This window comes from Osmia bicornis, chromosome 2 (genome assembly GCF_907164935.1).
Source record: "Osmia bicornis bicornis chromosome 2, iOsmBic2.1, whole genome shotgun sequence".
Classification (NCBI taxonomy): Eukaryota; Metazoa; Arthropoda; class Insecta; order Hymenoptera; family Megachilidae; genus Osmia; species Osmia bicornis.
The window spans coordinates 9,298,919-9,326,592 of NC_060217.1; the positions used below are offsets into that span (position 1 = coordinate 9,298,919).

The 27,674-nt window shown below is 41.3% G+C and overlaps 2 protein-coding genes across 14 annotated transcripts in view; one reads left to right on the top strand and one right to left on the bottom strand.

Moving 5' to 3' along the window:
• Positions 1-27,674, bottom strand: part of LOC114883068 (disks large 1 tumor suppressor protein) — a 335,824-nt gene that overhangs the window by 21,163 nt on the left and 286,987 nt on the right. The window lies entirely within an intron of this gene.
• LOC123989287 lies at positions 8,038-15,111 on the top strand. Of its 2 annotated transcripts, none has more exons than XM_046290088.1 (2): positions 8,038-8,508; positions 12,862-15,111. In XM_046290088.1, exons 1-2 carry the CDS (start codon positions 8,492-8,494, stop codon positions 14,762-14,764), a joined length of 1,920 nt encoding a protein of 639 aa, XP_046146044.1. In that variant the 5' UTR covers positions 8,038-8,491; the 3' UTR covers positions 14,765-15,111. The 2 variants fall into 2 exon arrangements, with proteins under 2 accessions (XP_046146044.1, XP_046146045.1); XM_046290089.1 differs by lacking the exon at positions 8,038-8,508 and adding an exon at positions 9,937-9,965.

Genomic DNA, 27,674 nt, shown 5'->3' on the forward strand with positions numbered 1-27,674 from the left:
GAATGCAGCTCTAACGAGACCATTAAAATGGGAAGAGTAGAAACCAGTCGGTGCATAAATTCAGCGAGACAAAAAGGGTTAAACTTGACCTTATCAAAAGTAACCACTTGGGGATAGAAGTGAAAATATTTGTTAGAAGAAAATGAATTTTTTGATAAATCCAATTTAATGCACCGACCAAAGAAAAGTGCATCCGCACTTTGCAAATGCATCTTCACAAGAAAGAATAAAACGAGAAGATAAACGTTGCCATTTTACTCGATCCATTTGCATATTTTCTCGTCGTAATTGCGCCCAGTATATTAGCACACTTCAAGTGTATTAAGAGCTTTTTAGCATAATAAACATAACGACGTAAATTTTTTAAAAGCTCCACTGAAACACTCCGTACGAGGACTCGAAGAAAAAATACGACAACGCGTTGTACAGTATTGCCTCGTAATAAGCAAGTGGTCTCGACTTCGAAATAAGCAAGTCGCTATCCCCTCTTCTTTGTTTGAAGTCGCCCGCAAAGTGAGAGGTACGAGAAATGAGTGAGAGGTCCATGAAAGCGCGAAGCCGATGTTTAGGGTAATAAATTTCACGCTCGACTGAGCAGTGACAGCGGTTAGTAAAAGAAGGATGGAATATATATAATGCTTTCTCAGTCTGGTATATTTTCTTCGAAATAAAGAACTCGCTCCGGATGATACTGACATACTGGGATATGTATTAACTGTGAGTAACAACAATATACAAAATATACAAAATATACAAAATATACAAAATATACAAAATATACAAAATATACAAAATATACAAAATATACAAAACTCCTTGTCGTTACGCCAGTGAAAAAGGTGATGTCCTGTAAAAAAATTATAATTAACTTTTTGAGTAGATTTAGTTTCTGTTTTTTTCTACTATTATTTCAGAAAATCTTATCTTACCTTATATTAGTCTTTTCACGGTTGGCTTTCTTTTCTCCGTAGCGGTTCTTTTTCTAAAATTGTTTTAAGTGCCTCCCCAATGATTAAGGTTGCTTCGTTATCATTACCATACTCCTTAATAATATTTTCAAATATGACTAAGTCCCTCTTCTTTTTTTCAATTCTCTCTGCTTCAGTTGGTTGGATTTGTTGTGTATCATCATGTTCTTCCTCTTTTTCTTCTTCTTCATTTCCACTTCTATCTATTTCCATTGCCGTACTGTCATCTTCATAATTCATTGCCTCCTGTTCCTCCAAATGTGTAAGTACGGTGTTCAATTCTTCGCTGTCATTATTTTCGCCCGTGAGAGCATTAATAATGTCCGTCATTTCGGAGTGTATGGAAGTATTGCATATATCAATTTGTTCGGATTCCCTGCAGAAAAGTTTATTCCAACTGGCTTGCAGATTGGCAGATGTAATATCCGTCCATGATTCCGCCACTAAATTTATGCAGTCTTTAATATTAAATTTACAATAAAACTCCTGTATTCCTTGCTCATATTGCAAAACTCGGCGTAACATCTTATGTCTGTAGGTTGTTTTAAATTTGGCAATAACGCCTTGGTCCATCGGTTGTATCAGAGATGTCGTATTGGGGGGTAGATAAATAATTTCAAAATTTTCATGTACTTGGGGTGTCATAGTTTTATGGCTGGAGCAGTTGTCCACCAACAGAACGACTTTACCTAACATACCGCTTTCTGTTTTGTACATTTCAACGCTAGGTTTAAAATGCTCCTCGTACCAGGAATTAAAAATTTCTTGCGTCATCCACGCTTGACGCTGTGATTTGTAAACCACTGGCAAATTTCTGCAGTTTTTCAAAGCTCGTGGATTTTGAAATTTGTGGATAAAAATCGGGGCCAATTTATGGGTGCCAGTTGCATTACTACACAAACCAATGGACACCCTATCCTTTTTTAATTTTCTGCCTTCCAATTTACTTTCAGTATCTGTTATAAGGCTTTTCGAAGGAATAGTTTTCCATAAAAGGCCTGCTTCGTCCATATTAAAGACTAAATTTAAATTTATATCCTCTTCCGCGATTTTGTCATTGAATGTTTTTATGAAATTTTGCGCACCATCTTTGTCAGCACTTGCTTTTTCACCATGAGCATGGGCTAAGTGGATCGCATAGCGTTGTTTGAATCTCCACAACCAGCCCTTGCTTCCGGCATATGAGGTTCCTCCGTGCGCAGCCAACATTTCGCGGGCCTTTTCCACCAACAGCAAATCTGTTATGGGGTTTCCCATCACTCGTTGTTGAACGAACCATGTATACAATCGCTCTTCTAAATCTTCGACCGAAGATCTTCTTCGATTTTTATGCTGTAATACATGGCCCCCGCGGGTCCCAAAAGCGGATAGGAGTGTACACTCTCGTCGAATCCGATGAATCACATCCGGCGATACTCCATATTCTCGAGAAAGTGCCTTCACCGTCATTCCCTTCTGTAATTGTTCGGCAATTTGCATCTTTTGCTCCACTGATAGAAAAACTCTCTTCTTTTTTTGAATTTCCGCCATGATCACAAAAAAACTGCACAACTTTTCACACTATCGATTTTCACTTTATGTACTACTCCAGCAACGGTTGTCTAAAGACTGACCAAAGCCGGAATGGTGTGAATTGTATGCACCGATTCAGGTACAGATTGTTGGGTTTTTCCGGAAAAGTCATGACGTGTCTGCATGAAGGGACAAGAAACCTTCAGGTACCTACAGGGCCGCATCTTCTTCAAGGCGTACGATTTTATTCAACAACATTGAAATAAATCTTAAGCAAAGTAATAAAAAAATAATATTTATTTTTCAAGAGTGGCATTTAAAACATCTTTTAATAAGAGGGGGTCTAACACGCAATTAGTGAATTGGAGCATGTTTCGTTCATGTCATTCTACATGCCTTCGCAAACGCAGAGTGCGAGAACGAGAGGGCATGCTACATTCTATCCTTGTTCAAAAAATAACATCGCTGCTCGGCCGATCACTTTATGATTTGCCGCTACCTCGGATCTCTCACTCGTTTCTCGCGTTCTCTATCGTCCCGTTTCGAGAACAAAGTCAAGCCGAATAGCTACCTCCCTCGAAATAAGCAACGGTTCGGTCCCGAGCCACTTGCTTATTTCGAGGCAATACTGTACAAGCATTGTTCGATGTACGGGAAAAGATAGAGTATCATGTAAAAATGTTTCCACGGAACAGTTCCCTCGCTCGATGGAAATTAAATTCCAACTTTCCGGGAACAGACCTCACTTGCAACATTCTTACCGCAACAAAGTACCGGGAAGAAAATAATCCTATAATACGGATGATACTCTCGACACGGTAACATTCAAGCGACGAACAAAACAACGGAAATACGCTCTTTAAATAAATAATCCCCTCGATAAACGAATTTCATCCAAGAATTATATCGAGCAGGTTTTTAATCTGAAACGATACGTTGTCGCGATGTACACGAACACAATTTTCGAATCCGAGTTATCTTCGCTTTCCATGCAGCGTACACACCGTGCGTCGCCATAATGCCGGCGGTGGCATTAAAATCTCGATTAACGAGCAGGAAAACGCCGACTAAGCGGTTTCGAAAAACCGTCCCGCTCGTTGGGTACGTGCCGGTGAATTTTCGCCAGTTGTAGCACGCGGATGGAGAGAAAAACGCAAACACCGGTCGATTCAGTTACCGCGACGAGACTGCGTGTGCAAGCGGCCAACAAACAGCCTTCGTCTCGTTCCATCGCACTTTCTACCTTCGAGGCGATCGAAGGTAGAAGGCTCGCGTTGTCGGCACTCTCGTTCGTCATCGAGCAAGGTAATGCCGGCTAAAGAAGTCTTACTGTACGCGTTGGAACAGCGTACACTGTCCAGCGTAAAATTCAACCCTTTCGCCACGAGCTAGCCGGCTTGAAAAAAAAAAAACTCTCTACACGCGAGAGCGGGTTTGTGTTTTACCGTTTCAACACTAGTTTTCTTTAGATGAAAACATCGATAAAGGAAGAAGTTTTCGATGTTCATTAATTTTTTAAACGACCAGCCGTGCAACATTCACGAGCCAACTGATACTTCCTATGTGGCTATAGCCTTGATGGACAGCCGGTGTAACGACCTTTACTGTGTAAGGCTAAGTTCGCACGTGACCAACGGTGCATCGATTAAAATTAGAAATTGTAATTTTTAAATTAATATTTGAGAAAATAAATACTCGCAGCACCGATAATGTAAGCCTAAGTTTGCCAACGGTGCATCGATTAAAATTAGAAATTGTAATTTTTTAAATAATATTTGAGAAAATGAATACTCTTAGCACCGATAATGTAAGCCTAAGTTTGCCAACGGTGCATCGATTAAAATTAGAAATAAAAATTTTAGAAATAAGTACACTAAGCACCAATAGGGTTAATTAACTTCACTTATTTAGACTTAAAACAGTATCATTTGCAACTACGCGAACACGTATTCGTTGCAGATAGTATCGACGTTCTTACACCGGATCCACGATCACCGTTCTTCGCAGTGTTTCACGCAATCGTACGAACAATCAGCGTTGCGTTTCTTGTAGTTCAACGAAGAAGATAGAGAAACTATATAGTAGCTGAAGCAGAAGCTACCGTGCAGTTGCTTTGAACGAACAGCATCGCAGTCGTGCATTCGAATGGAACGTAACGGGCATAACGAGGAATACCGTACGCGTACGTGTGTCGAGAAAGTGCAGTTGCAGTTGCAGCTGACGCCTGCACTGGACACACCGAACGATTCCCACTGTTTTAACAGTGAACCAGGATCCGTTACGAGAAAATGCATGATACTTTGACAGTGCTATCAACTATTCACTACTATCTGATTATCTTCATTAAAAATAAACAATACACACAAGCGTTAAATTATTTTAATAATGAATTGAAATGCAACACCTGTATCGTATGGTTATTAAATAAAAATCTACTGAATATGATCGTTAGCACGTGTTGTTAATGCCTTTTTCGTTTTTAAAGTTAAACAAAAAAAAAAAGATAGCACAGACGTGTGAAAATCACAAACGCGCGAAACTCGCCATCGTTAACTCAGAACTGTTAACAGAAATATTAAAAATTGTTGCACTTTTATTGCACGTCCGTTTGCTGCTCGTTCCCAGATAAAACTTTGGCCATGCATTCGTTTGTGTCCTCGAATGGCCGCGAATAAGTTAATTAACGCCGTGGGGAAAAACACGGTCGAGTAAATCGAGCGACTGCCACGGTTACGATTTTATATACACGATCCTCTTTCCTTTCTCCTTTTCTCTCTCTCTCTCTCCACCACTTTCATTTCTCTTTCTCTTTGTTTCGATACGTATACCCCAACCGCAAAAAGTTAATCTCATTCGAAGCAAATTGCGATCGAGCCGCGTACGAAAGAAATGCTTCGATTAAACTCGACGAGCCCGAGCTTGTGCAAAGTGACTTACGACCTCCCTCTATCGGCAACCAAACAAAAGGATAGAAAAATAAATAGAAAAATTCTGGAGAGGGTTCTATGTTAGGGGCTAATTATGATCCGCAAAAAACGTCTTGAATAAATCGCGAAATTATGAGGGCGCAAATTTATGCGTCCTACCCCCGCGGACGCGTAATCAGAAGTGAGTTATTATTTAAAAGAGGTTGGTATTAAACGCGAAAATACTCGACTCGTAATAAACTGGAGGAATACTCAGTAAACGTTTCCAGTGTGAAACGCTACCAAAATCCATCTTATCTAAAAAATCAACTACCTCTAATTAAAAGAGAACTACATCCTGTCGTTGCATTCCAATCAAAATTATTCCATGTAATTTTTAATTTTTACGCAAGCACTTCACCGATGATTTCTTTGACAAACAACACAGTTCACTCATCGCGCAACACGAAATACTCGGGAAACGATTTCTGCCGGTTCGACGAGACACACGCTGCAAACTTACGACCGATTGTTAGCGACGAGCCAGCCGGCACTAACGTACACGAGCGTTCGAAAGATGCACGTACCGACGGAGGGGCTTGCTCGAGGTTTCACCCCTCGTGCAAAGTCGGGGGGGAATATTCGTTTCAGCATTGTAAACCCCCCTGTCGGACTGACTCGCTCCACCCTCGGTGGTGCCGGCAGCCCTATAGCAGACCCGACCTTTCCACCATCCGTTGTCCGAACGTGAAAACCTGATGTTGATGTTTCACCAGACTACGTCTCGTTTTAATGTGTATCGTCTTTCTTAAGGATCTTGATATCGTGAAATAAATTTTGCAATAAAAAATTTTTTTTTTCAACGAATACGTGACAAAATTCTTGAGCTAGATGCTTTCAGAATTGTTGAAGAAGACAGAAGCCAGGAAAAGACATGTTCCAAGCGAAAGATCGATTGATAGTAATAGAAGGGAGGAGGATCGATCGTTCGAATCGTTATGATAGCAGGCAACCGTAATGCGGTTGCCATTCAAATGCTAAATACACACGTAGAGCATGGTGTGCCGTTAACCTCTGCGTCACGTATAAAACGCCACGAAGTCATAACGGTTACGGGGAGACCTTTTCCACCTTGTGGAAGTGGAATGAATTCCGCTCCGAAGAGCCACGAAGGGTTTTTACCGCAGCCGTTCTTTTTTATCTCGAGAAAACAGGAACCGCCTATCTTGTTCTGCCAGCTGCTTTCGTCATTGGCCTGGAAAATCGATTTGACGAGCCTCAGGTTTAACAATTTTAACAAGCAAATCCCGCCCCACCGAGAATTGATAATTATTCGACAGAAAAAGATCCGAGAATTTCAATTGAAACTTCATCGCGATTCGATACGGTTCCGTGAATTTTTCTTGATTCCCTATTAAGCCGATAATGGAGATTGTTAATGATGTTCCCCAAGTACCGTGAAATTCTACTATGTGTTTCATTCTGGTCATTCATGTATCGTGATCATCGATATTAATCAGCAATTAAAAATTGATTGCGATCTTCATTATAATAACAATGAACGTTACGCACCGTGGTTCATTAACATTAATATACCACTGACATTGTTAGTGCAATGTATCCAGCACGAATCATCAACTTCCATAAATCACGTTTGTTCGTAATGAATTTCGATGCAACCGTGCTATCAAAAACCATACGGGCAGTAGCGTACATTCATAAATAATCGAATTATGATTATATGCAAAGCGGACAGGTAGAATGGTATCGTTAAAAAAGAAAAGAACTTAGCGTTGATCGAATATTCTCATATCCATATTTCATCGTGCATATATACCTTCGTTCATCAATCAACGGATCGTTGTTATTGACTAAATTTCAGATCAATTTTAGATATCATTAAGTGTACTAAACGATAACAATATTTCAATTTCAATTTTTCTGAAAAAGAATATACGTTCTACATTATCGAAAACTAAATAAAAGAAGCTGTCTCTATTTTAAAGTTTAACTTAAACACTCGAGGACCGAAAATGTATCAGGCCGTATTGAAACTTTTAGTAGCTTTTAATTAAGCTATACATAATAAAGTTCAAAAGTTCACAGCTTGATTACACTCAATTAAACGTTCTTTCATCGTATGGTTTATTATGAGAGAACAGGAATGTTGATAAATGAGTTTGATGACAAGTACAACAAAAAATGAAGTACCTTTCTCTCAAGTGTGATAAAATATTAATGAAATGGACAATTTTAATCAAAATTCTAACGATCAACAGTTCTGTAGTAATATCTAATTCCCACAGTACATAAATTCATTCCATAACCAACACACGAAGCTGAGGTGACACTAAAATATACAACAATCAAATTTAATCAAGATTCCAATTACAGTATGCAAAAATTAAGAATTTCCAATGGAAGGTTATATTTCTCATATTCCTATTCCAATATTCAGCACTTGACGATACGGCGTTAGAACATGTAATAATTGAATTTAATTAACATTTCTCGTATTTCTACCCCAATAATTCCAAAGTTAACAACGCGACATTAAAACTCTAATAAAAATCCTAAATAGAATATTCAAATTTATCCAAAGGGTTAACACGAGACTGGTGCATCGTTCTCTTCCTACTGTTAGGCGAGAACCTCTGCTAGCTTGACTAGCAGAGATAACACTCTGCATTCCCTATTCCCACGGTACGGCAGCCCAGAAACTGATGACAGAGAGAAACACAAGAATCCGACGACTGGGCTGCTTCTTCGCGAATATAACTGCGCAACATATTTAGATATAATAAAAAAGACCACACCCGGGGGCAGGCATTCTGCGCCAGGCGACTGCACTGAAAGGGTCACGATCGCTTAACAGTTAGTTCTTTGTGCGAGATTCGAACCATTATCCAAAATTCAACTATTAACTAAATAAACGAACGCGTGTGGAAGTGACACTGTGTAAGTTTAATTGCCTTCCTGAGTTGCGGCGTAACAGGAACAAATATATTGGCGATCCTGCCAGGATCTCCACATCCTAACTCAATAAGAGGAAGCGCTGAGGCACCTCACCGCGACGAGACCCAACAACGGAAAAGGAAACCACCAATGCTGGAGTATTGCATGTAAGTACGTCTTTGTCAATCAACATGAAGAAGTTTGTCAAGCTTAACGACATCACCGACGAGCCTGGCGGTAGTGCCGATCAAAACCCAATTGAGGTAGGGAAACTCGAATCCCTTATACAAAAACAAAAGGAACTCATAGCGGAGCAACGTAAAATCAAGGAAGAAATTCGCGCGTTACGCCCTCGTGCCAAACCCGAATTTCGCGACGAAGACATCGCACTCACCGAGGATGAGAGCGATAATAGCGTCACAGATAGTTCGGTAGGAAGGAGAAGCGCTGAAAGGGATGAACGGAACACCGATAGGGCCCTGCGACACGTTAGCGAGTTTAATGGACACAATATAACTGTAGAAAGATGGATTCAGGGTATAAAAGCAGGGTTGAGCGTCGCAAGAAATAAGGAGATGTTTCTCCACCACCTCATTATTCATAAAATGAAGGGGGACGCTGAAAAGTTCTTAGGAAATCGCGAGTTCAGAGATGTAGACGAACTGTGCGACGCAGTTATGGAAGAATTCGGTGAAAGACGTTCAAAGGAACTGCTCATAAATGAACGGAACCACTTGCGGCAGGGTAACCGGAAGGTGAAAGACTACGTCAAACATTTTAATAAAATCCATCAAGATATTACCAGGGTCATCAATAACAACAAGGAGTTCACGCCAGAAGAGAAAAGAATATTAGTCAGAGCAGAAGAAGAGGCTGGACTGGCTATTTTTATACGCAATTTGTCACAACCATGGAGAACATCGGTCCGCCAAGCCAGGCCGGGGACGTTAAAGCTTGCACAAAGCATAGCCTACGAGGAAGAGAGAGAAGAAGAACTGTGTCAGGAGTTGTCCAAGTATGTGCATCTGGGAGATAAGAGTCGACCTCGTGGTATAGAGAAACGTAGCGGTGACGCATCGCGACCTAGATACGACGGTCAACGACAGAGCGATAAGAAATCCTCCGGGACAGCTGTCCCTACCTGCTTCAAGTGCAACAAGCAGGGTCACTACTCAAGTAATTGTAGAAATTTTCAAAGGGACCGCGATCAAAAACCCCCAGACATCAAATATATAGAATCGGACCAACACGAAGTCAGCTGCGAGTCAACATCCGAGTCGGAACCGATGCAGATGGAAGACCAATTACCGGACGATTTCTAATCGACACCGGTGCATCGCTCAATTTGATTAAAGGTGGTTTAGTTCAACGCGCTCATATGCCATGGAAAGTGAAACCTAACGAGTTTGCGGGAGTAACCAATGGTAAAGTGAACACAAAATACGCAGCTCTCTTGGAATTAGGAGGAAAGCAACACGAGCTGGCGGTCGTCAAGAACGAATTCCCGCTGGAAGTCGACGGACTGCTAGGTATGCCGTTCCTTGAAAAGGAGGAGGCGAAGATCAACGTCAAACGTAAAACTATTGAGCTAACCCACACCATTCACCGCGTATTCAACCTAACGGTAAGTCAAGAGCGATTAACTAAATTGAAAGAAAACGTCCGTTTAGATCATATAATAGATAATACAGAACGAGAAGAGATCTGGGAGATTTTGAGGCAATTCGAGGATGTGTTCTCACTCCCAGGGGACTCACTGCCGGTAACGAAACTTGTTGAGCATTCGATACCTACATTAGATGAAGTTCCGATCAATTCTAAACAGTACAGGTACCCACCTCACCACCAAGACGAAATTGATCGACAAGTCGCAGACATGAAGGAGAAAGGGATCTTGCGAGAATCCACATCTCCGTATAACTCGCCGATCTGGGTAGTCCCAAAAAGGGCTGATGCCAGTGGTAAGAAGAAGTGGAGGATAGTAATAGACTTCCGAGGCTTAAACGCAAAAACAGTTCAAGACGCTTACCCGATGCCAAACATTGTCGAGATACTCGACCAGTTGGGGAACGCAAAATACTTTTCGTCCTTCGATCTGGCCTCTGGATTTCACCAGATCGCGATGAAGACCGAGGATCGACCGAAAACAGCGTTCTCAACATATGATGGGCATTACGAGTTCAACCGGATGCCTTTCGGCTTGAAGAATGCCCCTGCCACATTCCAAAGGATGATGAACCAGGCTTTGCGAGGTCTGAAAGGCAAGATTTGCTTGGTCTTTGTGGATGATATAGTGATTTGGGGAAAAAGCGCCGAAGAACATCGAGAACGACTGAAAACCTTACTAAATCGACTTCGCGAAGTTGGTTTGAAATTGCAGCCGGACAAATGCGAGTTCCTCAGTGAAAGGCTAAAATTCTTGGGGCATGTAATCACCCCAGATGGGGTGAAACCCAATCCAGAAACTCTGAAATCTGTCGAAGAATTCCCAGTGCCAAATTCGACTAAAAAGGTAAGAGAGTTCCTCGGTTTAGCTAATTATTATAAACGCTTTATCGACAGGTTCTCTCAGATCGCGAAACCGCTGAATTCACTGCTGAAAAAAGATGTGAAATTTAAGTGGACCGAGGTCCATCAAAAGGCATACGAGAAATTAAAGGCGTTATTGGTGAGTGATAAAGTGCTAATGTACCCAGACTTTAAAAGGGAATTTATTCTAGCAGTCGATGCATCCGGAGACGGTATTGGAGCTGTACTGGCGCAAAAGGATGAAAACGGGAAAGAAAGACCAGTAAGTTTTGCCAGTCGCACCTTCAATAAAGCCGAAGTAAAATACTCCACCAAAGATAAGGAAACGTTAGCCATAGTCTGGAGTGTGAGACACTTTAGACCCTATCTTTATGGAAGGAAGTTTACTATTTTGACAGACCACCAGCCAATTCCCTACATGGACAAAAGCAAACAGCCAGGGGCTATGCAAGAACGCTGGCGGGTATTTCTGATGGAGTATGATTATGAAATTAAATACAAGAAAGGGTGTCTGAATACGAATGCTGACGCACTCAGCCGTAACCCCATAGATCACCACAACGACGTCGTCCTCGTAGTAAAATCTGCGAGAAGACCACTCAGAAAACATATTGTGTTCTCAGAAGAAGTAGATGACGACAGCGTAATGGTCGAATTCTACCTGGGTCAACCAAACGTGCAGTTTAACGAACAACATTCCTTCGTAGTAACTTGGCCAGAGTTTACTATGGAAAACCTACAAGCTAGTTTCGAGGCAATTAGAGACACGATAATTGCACAGGAAATAGAACGCATCACTGTCGATTATGCCGGACTGTTGTGCCTGTTGCCAGGTAAGGCAAGACAAATACAAGATCTAATTATTAATTTTTTTCAAGATCCGTCACTCCGCGTGACTTTGCTAACGAAAGATCTGAGGACGCCGGAGACGGAAGCGGAAAAGCTTGAAATAATCAGACAAGCGCATGACACTATGCTTGGAGGACACGCTGGCACCCGTAAAACCATAGCGGCTATACAGAGAAGTTACACATGGATAGGTTTACATCGAGATGTAAGTAAGTACATATCTGAATGCTTAATCTGCCAGGAGAACAAAATCGTTCGAAACCCAACCAAGATGCCTTTACGAATCACTGATACGCCAATGGCTTTCAACGATAAGATCGCGATTGACATCGTTGGACCGTTGGAGCCGGACTCCAAAGGTATGAAATACATATTAACCATGCAAGACCAGTTAGCAAAATACCTCGAAGCCAAACCCTTGGCGGACCAGAAAACCGAAACGGTAGCGGAAGCTTTACTGAACACTTGGATTCTACGCTATGGCACTCCTAAAGCAGTACTGACGGATCTAGGAACCAATTTTACCAGTAATCTCATGGAAAATCTAGCCGACATGCTTGGATTCGACCTCCAACACACTACAGCTTTTAGACCAGAGTCTAATGGCTCGCTTGAACGCGCTCACGCAGTTATTAAAGACTTCCTGAAGACCCAACTCTCTCGAGAAGAACGCTGCAACGAACATTGGAGCAGGTACCTGCAAGGAGCCGTATTCACATACAACTCAACTACCCATTCATCAACGGGAGTTACACCTTACTCACTTACGTTTGGCAAAGACCCACCCCTCATGAATCAATTGGAAGAAGAACCGGAAGCTACCTACTTGGATTTGGTAGAACAAATGCGAGTACAACTACAACGAATGCATAAGCAAGCTGCTGAAGCAATTATTGCAAGCAAGGAACGAACCAAGAAACGGTTTGACAAAACGATTAAACAGTTATCACTTGAACCAGGAGACTGGGTATGGGTAAAGAACCAAAACAGAAACCGCCTTGCAGCACTAACGAAACCTTATCTTGGGCCATATCAAGTCAAACAACTCCATGGAGACTTGAACGCCTTACTTAATATAAATGGCAAAGATACATTAATCCATCTTAACAGACTTAAATATGCTAATCTTTCATCTATTTTAGATTAAGTTTTCTCCTATGGAAAGGAGCGTTCGCCGAAGGGATGGCCGAGATCGAGAAACTCACGAACCTTCCAAACATCTACTTCGACCCGATGGGAACTACGAGACTCTACCACCACGAATGGAGAACACTGGTCTTCGTGGATCTCCGAGACATCAAAGCGGTCGAAACGACAATCCGTGAAGCATTGAATCACCCAATCCACACAGAAGGTAATGGATTCTCGCCATCACTCTACGGACACATGTCGAATCGCTTCCAACGTAGTTTTAATCATAAAAACACTTTACTAACCAGTCTAGGATATAAGAAGGTAGAACGTAAGCGCGTGAAACGCGGTTGGTTAAATCCAATCGGTGACCTAGCTAATATTTTATTCGGCACCCTTAGCCAAAAGGACGCCCAGTATTACAACTCCGAGATAGATAAGCTGTACACAGACAATAAGCGTTTGAGCGTCCTTATTCAAAACGAAACCACAATTGTCCGAAGTATTCTGAAAAACAACGATATATTTGAAGATAAAATTACAACATACGTGAACAAAATCAACAATTATACCAACGCGAACATAGAGCGAATATATGAACGCACGAATACACTCGAACTATTACTAGAATTAAGCGAAATAATCACCGAACATAACGAATTAATTGAAAACCTGCGATCAATTGTAGTTAATGGAGAACAAGGAAAAATCGATCCTTTGTTACTAGAACCTGATCAACTAAGCGAAATCTTACGAACCATCGAGCAAAAATATGGCTCTAGCCGTATGATGTTCTCTAACACAAATGAATTTGCTTATAAATTTTTACGAATCGCTAAAGTTAACGTTTTTGTGTTAAATTCATACAAGCTCTGCTTTGAGTTAAAAATCCCCATCGTAGAAGAAGAAATTTACGCCTTGTACTCCATGATACCACTCCCACATATAACCGAAGATTACATCTATCTACTACACACCCAAGAACAATATATTTTAGTTGAAAGAGATTCTCGCAGCTACTCTATAATCAGCGATCGAGACATAGATCATTGTATAGAAATTTCCGACCTCCGAATCTGTGCCCGACACTCACCTTCGCTCTCCACAGAATTAACAAATCCATGCATAAAACGTGCCTTACATAACTTACCAGCAGACCATAAAGATTGCCCAGCCAAAATGATTACACATACAAACCCTATTTGGATACAACTATACTCGAATCAAGAATGGATCTCCGCATCTTACTATCTAATTTCTTTCCACGTTTCATGCAAGGATTCTAACCGCGTCATCTCACACCATCTTAACGGAGTAAACAAAATTAAAATCAAAGCAGGTTGTATCGGACATACTGCATCCGTAACATTATATTCTAGCGAAACTATAAATAATCACAACGAATTGCAATTACAATTAGGCCTCGCCAATATTACAATACCGAAATTAGACGACACCGTTAAAGCTTATGCACGCGTACCAGAACTACGAAAAGAATTAATAACTAACAACGACTTGAAATTGGCATCCAAATCACTCGACCAAATCATCTCTGAGGCACATTCGATTTCCACGCACACACGTAGCATCTCCAGAAACGAAAGCACCTGGATGATCTTACAAACACTAATAGGAGCCTTAGGCATAATAATAGGATTGTACATATTTTCGAAATTTAAATTATGGCGTTTAATATTTTGTCTATTTAAACCCTGTACACGCAATAACTGTCTTAATATCAATTCAAACGGGACCAACCACTACGGGTCAGCGCCCCAATCTGTAGTATACACAGCGAACGCACCAGAAACTTGCAACCTCCAACCCACTCCTCTACCACCGGAAGAAAATAAATTATCACAACCTTCGCGGCGAAAGAAACATCACGTTTCCTTCACCGTGCCTCCTATTTGATTTCACAAGTAAAATCAAAAATAAGGAAGGGGGTGTTAGGCGAGAACCTCTGCTAGCTTGACTAGCAGAGATAACACTCTGCATTCCCTATTCCCACGGTACGGCAGCCCAGAAACTGATGACAGAGAGAAACACAAGAATCCGACGACTGGGCTGCTTCTTCGCGAATATAACTGCGCAACATATTTAGATATAATAAAAAAGACCACACCCGGGGGCAGGCATTCTGCGCCAGGCGACTGCACTGAAAGGGTCACGATCGCTTAACAGTTAGTTCTTTGTGCGAGATTCGAACCATTATCCAAAATTCAACTATTAACTAAATAAACGAACGCGTGTGGAAGTGACACTGTGTAAGTTTAATTGCATTCCTGAGTTGCGGCGTAACACTACGTTCGAATACTTGCCGCGACTTTTCCGCGCGTACGAAACGCGCAAGTCTCGAGCGTGCTAGTAAGTAATGGTCGCTGCGCTGTTGTGGCATGCCAGACATTGTTACCCCGAGGCTTACGGGAACAAAGCCATACAACTGGTTCGTTGGAATACCACAACAGGCTGCGGAGAAGATCCACGACTGGTTCCAACAGCGTAGCGCCACAATGGCGGCTGGAAAAACGAGCGAGACGAGCGTTCAAGGCTCATCCCGCGACCTCCGCGACATCATTTTCAACCCGTCTAATTGGACAGGAATTCGAATTGCTTTTTTTTTTCTTTGCTTTCCTTTTCGCCTCCCATCAGTCTTTCCAACTCTGTTCCACACACGCGAGAGGAATATCGGATTTCGTGGCCGGGGGTCTTGTGACAGAACACCGATTCAGCTGCCGGTCACGAGGGCAGGGTGTTTTTTCAAAATGGGGTGTAGGAAAGTTGTTCGAGTTGAATTTTTAGCATTTCGAATGGTAGTTACGTCCATCAGGATATGTGGCTATTGTTATAGAAACCGTTTGAACAGAATGATAAGATGTTTTGAAGAATGGATATATTCTTCGTGGCTTCAAAATACGATGATCGTTGGTGGATATTTCCCCTGCTTTGATGTTCGATAATGGACGATACGTACTCCTGGATGCTTGCCTTTGACATTCGACAATAGGATAAAGGACTTATGTAAAGGGATCAATAGATGACCCTTAATGGAATGGAGATAGGTTGAATCTCTATTGTACACACGGATATAATCAAACATCAAAGTTTGGATTTAATAAAGAATTGCTATTTCGATCGTATTAACTTTCTACTTATGAAATTGTCGCGATATTTTGCAGAAAAGTTTCCTAGTCGTCAATGATTTTCGAACGTTGAAACTTCCTTAAACGCTTTTAAATACAACGTCGCCGGGCGTAGCCCCGAGCAGGTGCCATTTACAATTCAAATTGTCGATACACTGAAATTTTGGAATCTAGTTGGACGAACTTATATAGGTGTACCGCTCGGGGCATCGCCGACGAGGCAACTCGTTCGCGAAACTACCTCTCGCGGATATCCGTCTAGTCGGCTCGCCACACACAAATTCCACCCAGCAGCTCTCTGCTGATATTTTTAACGCCCGTTTCGACGTAATTAACATTCAACGGAAATACCAGGCTTCCGAAAGAGACGGACGCATCGCGAAACATCGTGGCATTTTGCGATTAATTCAACTAACATTTACGCTGAAACCCGGTGAACGCATTGAATTTTCGTTCCTCGACACTGTTTCGAGAATCAAACGCGATTTAACTGGCTGCACCCAGTTAATAGAAATTAATAACTGATACGGTATTTTCATGAACGAAAATGTTTCGGATAGTTATGCTCTTTGGGCAATTTTCGAAACGAGCGTCAGGTTTCAATTGTTCGGAAAAGGAGGCTAGAGTACCGCGATTTCATTTCCGTTTTCACCCCTTTCGACGGTTTACGAGGGTGCAATTAACCGCACACGACAGCACTCGAGTGTTCAAGTACGATTTCACTCTCAATCATAGTATCCGCGAGAAAATGACTTGCCAGAAAATTATCGCAGCAAAGAAATTATGCAGGAATTCAATTACGATAATTCAATACATTCCTGCAGAAAATTATGCGAAAATCTAGTTCGAACGAGATTTGAAACACCTAGGGAATCGGTGTCGTTCGCTATCAACATAATTTCTGTGCTAAATTTTTCACACCGTTGAGCTGATTAATATTCATGATGTTACGTGTTCTTATAGCTAGGGGTGTGCATAATTTTATATTTTCCTCAACATACGTCAGGTTTATTTAACCCGAACTTTTATTCGACGTTTTTATAACAAATTTTATTATCAAACTTTTCATCTTGCTCACTGGAACGGGGCAAGTTTCTCAAAGACTTTGATAGCGAGCTCGCAACGTGGAAAAAAAAGGAAGAGAAAAGAAAAACAAGGGGATACTCAAGCTTAATCCTTTTTCTCGCTGCTGCATAAATTTCAATCCGGTGGCGTGGAAATTTACAGGAAGGATCGAAGGCACCCCCTCGTTGGAAAGTCATGAAGTTCTGGCAACCGCCGCGAAAATTCGTCGACTCGCGCCAACCCGCTTCGTCCAGCCGGCCAGAGGAATTTAATTATTAGTTTCGCAGCTTAGTTCCGTCCTTCGTCCCTCCGTTCATTCATGTTTATGTATGCGTGTCTAACGCGATTTTCGACGCGTATTACCGGAAATGCATTCGCGATACTCCCGTCGCGTCACTCCCCAGTGATTTATTTTCCTTTCGATTGAAATCATTCAAGCTGGACTCGAAATATTTTTATTTCGATTGATTTTGGATCGATAATTTCGTACAGACGTTCGCTAATGAATCAAAAAATGATAATACCGCGGTCAAAGACCAAGGGTAATTTCAACCCCTCTACATAATCACCTTTATTTTTGATTGGTTAGGCGATTTGACATACGAACCGTAAACAAACACCAACCGCAAATTAATTGGTAATTTCGTAGCCTGCCGTTCTAATTACTTGCCAACCGTTTATGATCTCTCCAATAAAGAAACATTCGATAATTCAACGATGGATCAATCTGCCAATCGAAATCATTTTGCTTGCGATATGCAGAACGCCCGATCGCTCGTTTTGCACGCAACGATGATAAACACTTTAAGCATCCAGGTTAATTAATTGCCAATTATTAATTTCACATATGCTACTCTAATGAACATCCGAAATATGTTTCTAATTAAAGTGTCGTCGATAATTCTATTTAATTGCTATTTCATTCTTCTTTTACTAACATATTGACACGATAATTAATTCCAAGTATTATTTTCGAAAAACGCTTAACAAGTTGTAGAAATTCTAAGGGTAATTTTCTATTGAAATGTACAATCGTCCACGACTACGTCTAGCCACATTTCGTATTCCTTTCACGTGTTCAATTTTCACGACCATTTCCGTGGAGTGGCTTCGATTCGATTCGTCGGCTGTTTCTCACGGTCCGGGCGACAGGGAGTGCTTTTAAAAACGGGTCCATCACGATCACAGCTTTTCTTTGTGTATCAATCTGCTCAGAGAGACCGACCTCAACTGAGGGTCCCCTCAATGGCGGACCGACGAATTTATCTCGTGCCTGTTCCCTGTCAATTAATAAAGTCCCGCGCGAATCCGACGTCCGGCCATTTGACAATCTCCCCTTCCGTTTCGCAACGGCGAAAATTATATTAACACTTTGACGACTGAGTGTCGCGCATTCGTGATTTTCATGCTTAATTTTTTATGCAATTTATTAAACATGTCAGGTCAATAGCGATGACCCGAATCGATTGAAATCTATTAATTATTATTCGTACTCGATAGGTTCAATTTAGTTATTTAATAGACAGTTTTCTAACTCTTTTAGATTATTATTTCGAACCAGAACATAGTAGTTTATTTTCATAATTAAAGGTTTCGAGATTTCAAGAAAAATTAAATTCAGTTTGTTTCTACGATTCAATTACGAGCAATTAGCTTAATGGAAGGCGACGAATCGTTAAAGATCGCCGCCTTCTTGGAGCGGGGAAAGCAAACTGAACTATGATTGCCAGCCTCGACAGCGTAAACCTGTACGTTTGCTTTCCCACTGAGGCAGGGAAACGCGTAAACAGTTAAACTGGATCTTCCACTAATGGCCATGGCGCCTAATTACAAGAAGGAAGCAAAGTGTCGTTTAGAAACGTTGTCGAGGACCGCCAAGATGTCATTTGCTACCTCCAACTTCCGATTACCAGAATCGCTTCCACGTTAGATTCCTGTTTCTCCAGTTTCGGTGTTTCGTTTTTCTATTCTATCTCACGCGATTATGGTCGCTAAATAAAAATGGTAATCCTAGACCGAGAATGCTCTCAAATATAATCTTTCTTTCATATCAAAAGAAACAGAAAATTGCAAACTTCTATTGTAAAAAGATAAGAATGTTGAATACTGAACTGAATAAAATCATTCGATAAAATCACCGAAGAATTCTAATTTCAAAGAAACAGAAAGAACAATAGAAGGAGGAATGTCCAGTGCTCGATTTCGAGAAGCAAAAGGGGGATTACTTCCACCGGAAATTGAAAATTACTTAAACCTATGGTATCACAGAAGCTCTACAATGGTACCATTAGAAGGAGAAAAGGAACCAGAAGACGAGCAAAGGGCGTAGGATACCGGAAGAAATTGGCTATGGAAAGAATATCGCTTGTTTTCCGCTTTTCTAAAGTTTCCACGGTTTCACCGAAAATCACCGTTTACTTTCGACCGCAAATCTCTCCTTAATCGTCTCGCGGGATTTCAAAAATCCCCACGAAAACATGCGTGTATCCTGGCGAATCAGAAAATGGTTCAAGTTTTTCAATTTTCGAATTCGCTCGTAAACTAGAGGAAATTTTTAACGGAGGGAGGATCAGGCAAATTCTTTGGAACGCAGGACCGCTGCGTTTCGTTATGTCGTGCGGAAAATTTCGTTTCGATCAATCGATTGATACTGTCACGAACGCGATGGGAATTACTTCCGCATCGCCGTACGGAATTATGAGTAACGTTAGTTCCGGTGCAGTGGTTCGTAACGATGATCATTTATTTGTTCGCTCGTAGATGATGAAACCCTTTAACGTGTGAAATGTCCACGCTAAAATTGCTATCGTATTGGGATCGTTATTTCGAACTAGATACCATAATGTATTATCTTTGTGCACCCTATAAAAGGGCCATTTTGTTTAAAATAAAATTTGGATAAAAAGTTAGAAAATTTTTTTAATCTTCGTCTAAGACTTACCAACCTGTAATCTGAATTTTGTTCGATCAGCACTTACCTGCAACAGACAAAATAAAGAAAGAATTAGAACAATTATTTTAAAATTAAATTTAAAGAGACTCGATCAAAACAATGTATTGAAATGAAAGTTTCACGCAAGACTGTTTTCAAAAGAGCGTAAAAAGTAACTTTTTACAATATCACAGTCGTTAAATTTTATTCACTTTGATTGACACGCGTTCGTAAAAGCCATGGCCCGTTGTTCCAGCTGGCGGTGATCGCCGATGGGTAAATAATCGAGCGAACGACGAAATCGTGTACAGGTTCGCGTGTCGCGTGACCGACCAGCGTGCAATTTCGCGTACCATATTAATTTCGATAAATGGAGATTCAGTCTCGAAAAATATCACGAAACCGTGCAGGTGTTGCACCTCTGCGCGCGATACACGAAGAACCGTATCGATTTTCGAGCGAGCTATAATTGAAATCGCTGAAAATTTAACCTTTCTCTATCTTTCTTCTTTTTTTTTTTTTAACCACCTGTATTTTCAATTGTATGACAGAAAAAGGGAATAGAGAAAACGATATCGAAAGGAGAGTTCGATTCAACGACGTTTATTGATTTCGTGGAATTAAAAGCGATTCGGGAAAACTGTGAAGTTTACTTGATCGTTCATACGAGCTGCTTTTGGTCCGTGTGTACCATGAAAGGTTTTTTCAAAAAATTCAGAACCACCGATGGGAAAACACGAACGGGACGCGATTTCAATTCACCGGCTGGAAATCTATCTAATTAATAAATCCCCTTTTGTCAATAATTTATTCCTTAATTCAAATTTCTCTATAATATGCTTCACTTATTCTTCAGGAAACAATGAAATTACTTTCGTCCTGTTTTATTTATCTAAAAAAAAAAAAATTGTTCGAGTAGCAAGGCGGAAATTCGTGGAAGACGTGATTTCAATTCGATGTCAGAGTTTACGGTTTTCTTTTTCATGTCGAATCGGGGTCGCAATTAATACGGGTCGCGGTTAAATCGTAGCACCGGTGCAAATTAATATTAATTTTATTCATTTCATTGCTAATTCGGCCTCCACGCGAATACCGTGTAATATTCGTGTCACGGCGTTTCGTTGCATCTGCCCTCGTCGAGGCCGAAGAGTACAACTTTTTTTTTTCGCTCCCGTACGTCTTGCTTATTTATGACCTGCATGCGAAATGAATGGAACCCTTGATGGATATATATTTCTGGTAACTCTGAACAATTACACGTTTACGTTGGATAAGTCATTATTATTTTTTATGAATAATTAAATTAAACATATTCTAAGAGAAAGAAGCAATTACATTAATATTAATTTATAGCTGAAAAGGTTGATGTTTCAATTGTTTGACCTAATTCAGTGGGAAAGCACTTTCTTCGTGTTGTGAAGTATACTAGCTAATTCGATTCACTTTCGTGCTTGTTCCAGTTACCTCAGAATCGATTTCACGGGGAGAAAACGTCATGAAAAGTTGGCAAACGATCCAAATGCGTTTCAATGCCAAAAATTCAACTGTTGAATCGAATTAGATAAAAATTTTAGAAAGATTCTTTTATTTTGTTGACAAAATAGATGGAAAAAGAAGACGCAGTTAAATCAAAATAATCCAATATTAATGAACGAATTGCTTTGCGAACATCCTGATTAGGGGGTTGGAATCGTGTTTCTAATTAAAACAATTATGAAGGTCCGATTGCTTGGTGAACGTAAAAGAAGGATAATTAGCTTTGGTCCAGGGAAATTCAATTATATTCGTCTGTGCTTTGCGATGAGACCTGGGATCAAACATCAGGAGGATTATGCGAGTCGATCGAATCTCAAGGAACATTTCTGCTACCAAGTAACCCGTTCGCTAATTATGCAAGCAAATTTTATACACTTCTTTCTAAATATTAAAATATCAAGTCACTACCCTTATTGTGATTACAAATGTTACCAGAGAAAGGGTCAAACCGAACAGCAGGAACATACTGTCTCTAAAAGCGTACACGCCAGATTCTGAAATTCGAAGCAAGAGTTTTCACAAACGAGCGCGAAATGTGAGCGAGTAAAACTGCAGCTCGGTAGCTCGGGGAAAAACACGTGGCTCGAAAGAATCCCGGTTTATTTTCATAAGAGCCGAGGGTAACTGCAGGGACTCCAGCAGCATCGTCAACGTCCACCACGGTAAATGGTGGAGAGAAGTCAGAGGGGAAGGTAAACAGGCTGGAGTCGCGCGAATAGAAACCATCTCTCGACGGAGGACGGTCTGTTTTCGCCGTTCGTGCAAATATTCGAGCTTGAACAAGCAGGGAATGAAAACGCCGATGAAAGCGATGTCAAAAAGTCGCTGCCTCATAAGCCGAGGCTTCTTTCGCGATCAACATCAACGAAACGTTCGTAATATCGGTGGAAAGAAAATCCTTCCTACCATATTTTTTGCAATTTAATTGCAGCAGTTTCAACGAACGTCGTACGGCTATCAAAATGTTGATATTTTTTTTAATCAAAGAATGCCAGAGGAATGGTGGTTGAATTAAGATAAGGCAAGAAAAAAATATTCAATTCCACCGGATAGACCAACCTTATTTCCCGAACAAATTAATTTCATCCTAATGAAGCAATTCAACGTGTCGCAGTTTGCGAACGTTGCAAAGCGACGATCGAACACGTTTGCGCGGCAAAAGTCTGGCCAGGATTTTTAATTACATCCCCGATGTCTGCGTCCGTTCGCTGGTGTTAAATAAAACCGGGCGCATTTCGAATGCCCAATTTCGTCGACGCGACGCGTTGTTTGCTACCGAGCTGTTTGCAGACGAAGCTCGTTTGCCCGAGTTTCGCTTGATAACACGAATGGTCGTTCGAAAAAAACTTGGAAAACATCGAGAAACCAACGCGATTACGACGAATTTTCGTCAATTTTTTTTTAATTAACAAAGTCGAGCTAATATCGTTAAATCGAACACATTTACGCGGCTTGGTTTCATTACCGAATGCACGTGCGAAACACGATTTCAACTTGTCGACGATCGAGTGGAAAGCGATACCGCAAGAATGGTGATCGCAGCTGGCGTGTTACAAGCTACATCGAGGACGACACCGTGTCCAAGGGACAGCTGTAATTTCCCGAAGGCCGCGACTTCGCTCCGATCAGAGTCTCGCGATTAGCAGGAAGCACAGGCCTGGAGAGCAAATATCAGCGTAGTTTCGTGCTGTTTGCACGGCTTCCGCTTCGTTACCGTGGCTAGATTGTGCGCGGCATTATTCAGAGTATAGACATTACGTTCATGATGGAATATCCGAGGAACGTCCTTGCTTGCCGCATGAATTTTCCAACTGGTTCGCGATACTCCACGATACTCCGTCCTTGCTCTCTTTCATTATCGACACCCGTCCTTCGCGACTCGAATAAATCCCTCGACGAATATGACACTCTCCCCGAGGACGTCTTATGAAATAAAATAATGTCCTGTTAGCGATTCAACATTATCGATGGCCAGAGAGCTCGAGAACGTTTCATGTGAAAAACGACCGGCCAAATTATTTCCCGATCGCAGTTAACGCAGAGACTTCCCGGTGAGATAGAGCCGGTCCGTAACGACTTCGTGGCAGAGGAATTTCGACCAGCTCCGCGTTCTCGTCGGAATGCCGATCTTTGGCTGCCATTCGATGCATCTTCCATGCCCGTTGGCCCCGTGCACGCCGATCCAATGAGCTACACGTCGGGGCTCGCGTTATTACCGTTAACGACGAACGAAAACAACGAGGATCGTAAACGAGTTACCGCGTTGGCAAACCTCGTGTCGTTAGCCACGCTTCGTAAAACCGACCCCGTGAGTCCTCGTTAATACCGAGTACCTCTGGTTGTTAGTTTCAATAGCAGCCTGCGATCTCGCTGTTACGTTCGGCGAGGTTTCATACGTCGGACATCGATTCGTCCCCGTCACCGTCGAATCAACGACGGGGAAATTTTAATGGGAGAATTTTTGCGATATTAGAATTTCAATAGGTGTAATATTCGTTTTATGAAATTGGTTATTTGATACTTGTGATTCATTGATCGTTACAGAGGTTACCGCTAATTTTATCGTGTATATTTAATGCAATTTATCGTGTTTATCAGCTGCTCGCGTTGTAATTCATAACTGTTAAACGCAGAAATCATATATCGAACGCAGCGAACTGTTTGATACGAGTGATGAAAGAAATGAATTGTTCCACTGGTTACCTAACCATAAACTGTAGAATTAATTCAATAAAATGGCAGATAAATGAGTTTGTCTGCAACCATTAAGACACATCAATTCGAGAGAACCCTGCGTCATTTCCAGCTTTCTCTCGCTATGAAACTAATCGCTAGGCGTCTCTTTCTAATAACTTACATATGAAACTCTTGCTAAAAATCTCGCATCGAGCTGCCGTGATTTAGCAAGCGGTAGTTCGAACAGGAAACGAACTCGTAGCGTCTAAGAGATTTCTATGACCCAGTTGGAGAGTTCACAATCGTTATCGTCGCATCCTCCTCGAGGAGGAGCAAGTTTTTGCAAAGTTTCAAACAACCGCGAGAAAAATCTTTCGTCTCCAGTACCGAGCGAAGGTCACGGTCGAAAAATATCAAATAAATCTCTGCTCGGAGACACGGACCAAAAAGAAATCCTCCTCGAGAGCATCGTTAAATTATTAGTTTTTACGTTCCACGAAACGATGGCCTATTTTACTCGAGCACCTTTTTCCCCCGTAGGTTATTTGTTCGCTCCTTAAACTAGCACAATTGAAAAGTAATGAATTCAAAGTAGTTTCATCGATTGAACGCGATCGGCGTGGACTTTCGATGCAACTTCCCTCCAACTTCGTTCCTCTTTCCTCTTTTAAAGCACTCTCTAAAGTTAAGCAACGAATCGAAAGATCCTGCCGGACGAACTTCGCGTCCTAAAATTTCAATCGTCGGGAAAATGCAAGCGACTTATGTAAATTTGCGCTGTGTCCGCCGTGGAGAGTGTTTACCATCGGTCCGTGCGACAGACGTTACTTTTCTCCTTACGACGGAGAACGCACTCGACTCGAACACGCGTTCGTAGAAAGTGCATCGATATTAGAGAAGAGAGAGAATGTACGTCCCTTTTCGTCGATAACGCGAGTGCACATCGAACGAAGAATCTTCCCACGACATAAAGTATGCAGGGAAACGCGCGTACAGGAAGCTCATACATTTTAAAACGAACGAGCCAGTAGCCGCGGACGAGAAAAACGCGAAACCGCTGAACCACGAAGCGAAAGGGAAATCTACTTTTACGTTCATTCACAAGATGACTGGTTACGAATCTGAAATTTGAGTACTGTGAACGTGGTCGAATTAAAAATACGATCGAATAAATGTATCATTTTAATCATTTCTAATTAATTTCTCTTTTGAAGTATGTATTTAGAAATCTGAAAATTCAATGTTAGAATGTGGCGATTAAATAAGACACTAATTTTATTGCCGGAGGAGTTAATAAAACGTCTCGTTAAAGTGTCAGGACAATTGGACGAAACAAGGAACGAAGTTATCGCGACGATGAAATCAGTGTCAGTGTAATCGTGGCGTTAATACCCAAGCCACGAAGAGATAGCGGCTTTCCCGCCACCATCCTCTGCCTCGGCAGTCCTCTGCTTTTCACAGAAACGTCCTCGGCCTTGCACCGCTGCTTTCCACCTCTGCGGTCACTATTATCGGACAAACTATCGCGATATTTCGCAAGCCCCTGGGCAAGCTGCAGCTGCGCCCGCAGAGATTGCGGGCCAGTTTCGCGGATACAAAGGCGAATTCGCAAGAACGAGCATCGACCGTCCGATTCATTCCCCACGAGAGCCAGACGTCCCTTCGACGTCGAAACGTCGCGTCGTTTCAACTGTTATCGCACCTTGAACCAACTGTCGTTCCTACGGCAAAATCTTAACACGGTTACACCTGTTTTTCGTGATTTTCTATCTTAACCAGCCAAGAGTTGAATTTTCGTCTAAACTGGAACAAACACGTCCTCGAAGTTTCTATCATTCAAAGAGAGAGGCACGTTTTCCTATGGGATAGATCGAAGAAAATATTTCTGCGAAGCCACGTCGCGGAATGGCCATTACCTTTCAATATTTCTCATCATCCCGCCCTCTTGGCGGTCGTTCCGAGGGAAGATATAAGAAAACGCGATAGTGAAAGATGCTCAGACACGACGGTTAATGCTTTCCGTATTTTCGCACGATCGAGCTACTTTTCTCGCGTCGAAAATTCGCCATTTTCTTATCGGTACTTGCCCTTTCGCGACATTTACATTTATCGAATATTCGACGCTTCTTTCTTGAAAATTGAAAAATTTGTAAAAGTATCGAAGAAAATTTCACTTCGACTGATCGATGAAATAAACGACGGTGATTGTGGAAGAAACGGTGTCGCTTCTAAGTATTATTTTCGCAGTCGTGAAAGGGAAACGTGGCACGCGATGTTATGCATCCGAGGAATAGGCAGAAAACGTCAAGCTCCGAGTACTGTACACGATCGAACAATGTTGGAAGACTGCCAATAATGTAAATCATCGTGTCGAACGTGCGTGTCGCACGCACTCGCACGAAACACGCGAGCTAGTCAGAGAGAGCATTGTCGGAGCGAAAACCGCGTATTTTTTCCTCCCCATGGATTGTCAAGGGACCGTCCATTTTCTATAGTTAACGAAGTGGCCCAGTTGGTACTTGTTTTGTTTGCGGTGAATTAAATGCACTTCCGATTTTTCACCGACGCGGTTATTTGTTCGGTTACGATTTTTCATCGTCAAATAAAATATCGCGTTCGCGTGGACGTTGTTGTGAAATGTTCTGTATTCCGTATACATAACAAAATTGGTTACCACGTACCATCGTTTTTATTTATCGTGCATACTTTTTTCGACATACAATGCATGCGCACTTTGCATATTATGACGGTCTGATATTAAATACACCGGTAACGTGGAATACGTTGACTGGATTTTGCAACCGTAACGGGGGCACGAGTTAAACGATGCACGTGAATCGCAGATGCGTTTACAGGCTTTGAAATAATAATTGTAAACGCGCCGGGAATATATTAAAAAAGGAGAAACTAGACGTTCACCGGATTGCATAAAAATAGATTCATAAATTTGAAGATGAAATATGTCGGTACACGAATGATAAAATCCTATTTTGAAATATTGCAAAATTAATTATATAGATTGATAATATTGAATCATACTTGTTGCTTGTGTCTTGGGATATTTATTAGGAATGTTAGGAGGAAATGACGAATAGATTTACCAAGCACGATATGGAATCCATAACAACGTAGACGTTAGTATGCATATTTCGCAAGGCTATCGGTGTCTTCTTAATTGACACTTGACTCCTCGTTAATTGCGCTAATTTATCTCCTTCAAAAACGCGATTATTTGCGTACATAAATTTGGAATTAGTCATAGGGCCGTGATAAAAGTAATAATACAAATATTGATAAGAAAACGCGACGATTCATTCAATGTTTCCTCAGACAATGAACAATAATTACACTAAATACAGCTGCTGATAAAATTAGTATATCTCTTAAATAAATTCCTATCAAGCGTAAATTTTCTTTCGATTCTTACCAATCTTAAGCCACTAGAAACTCCCACGATATAAATCCACTTCGT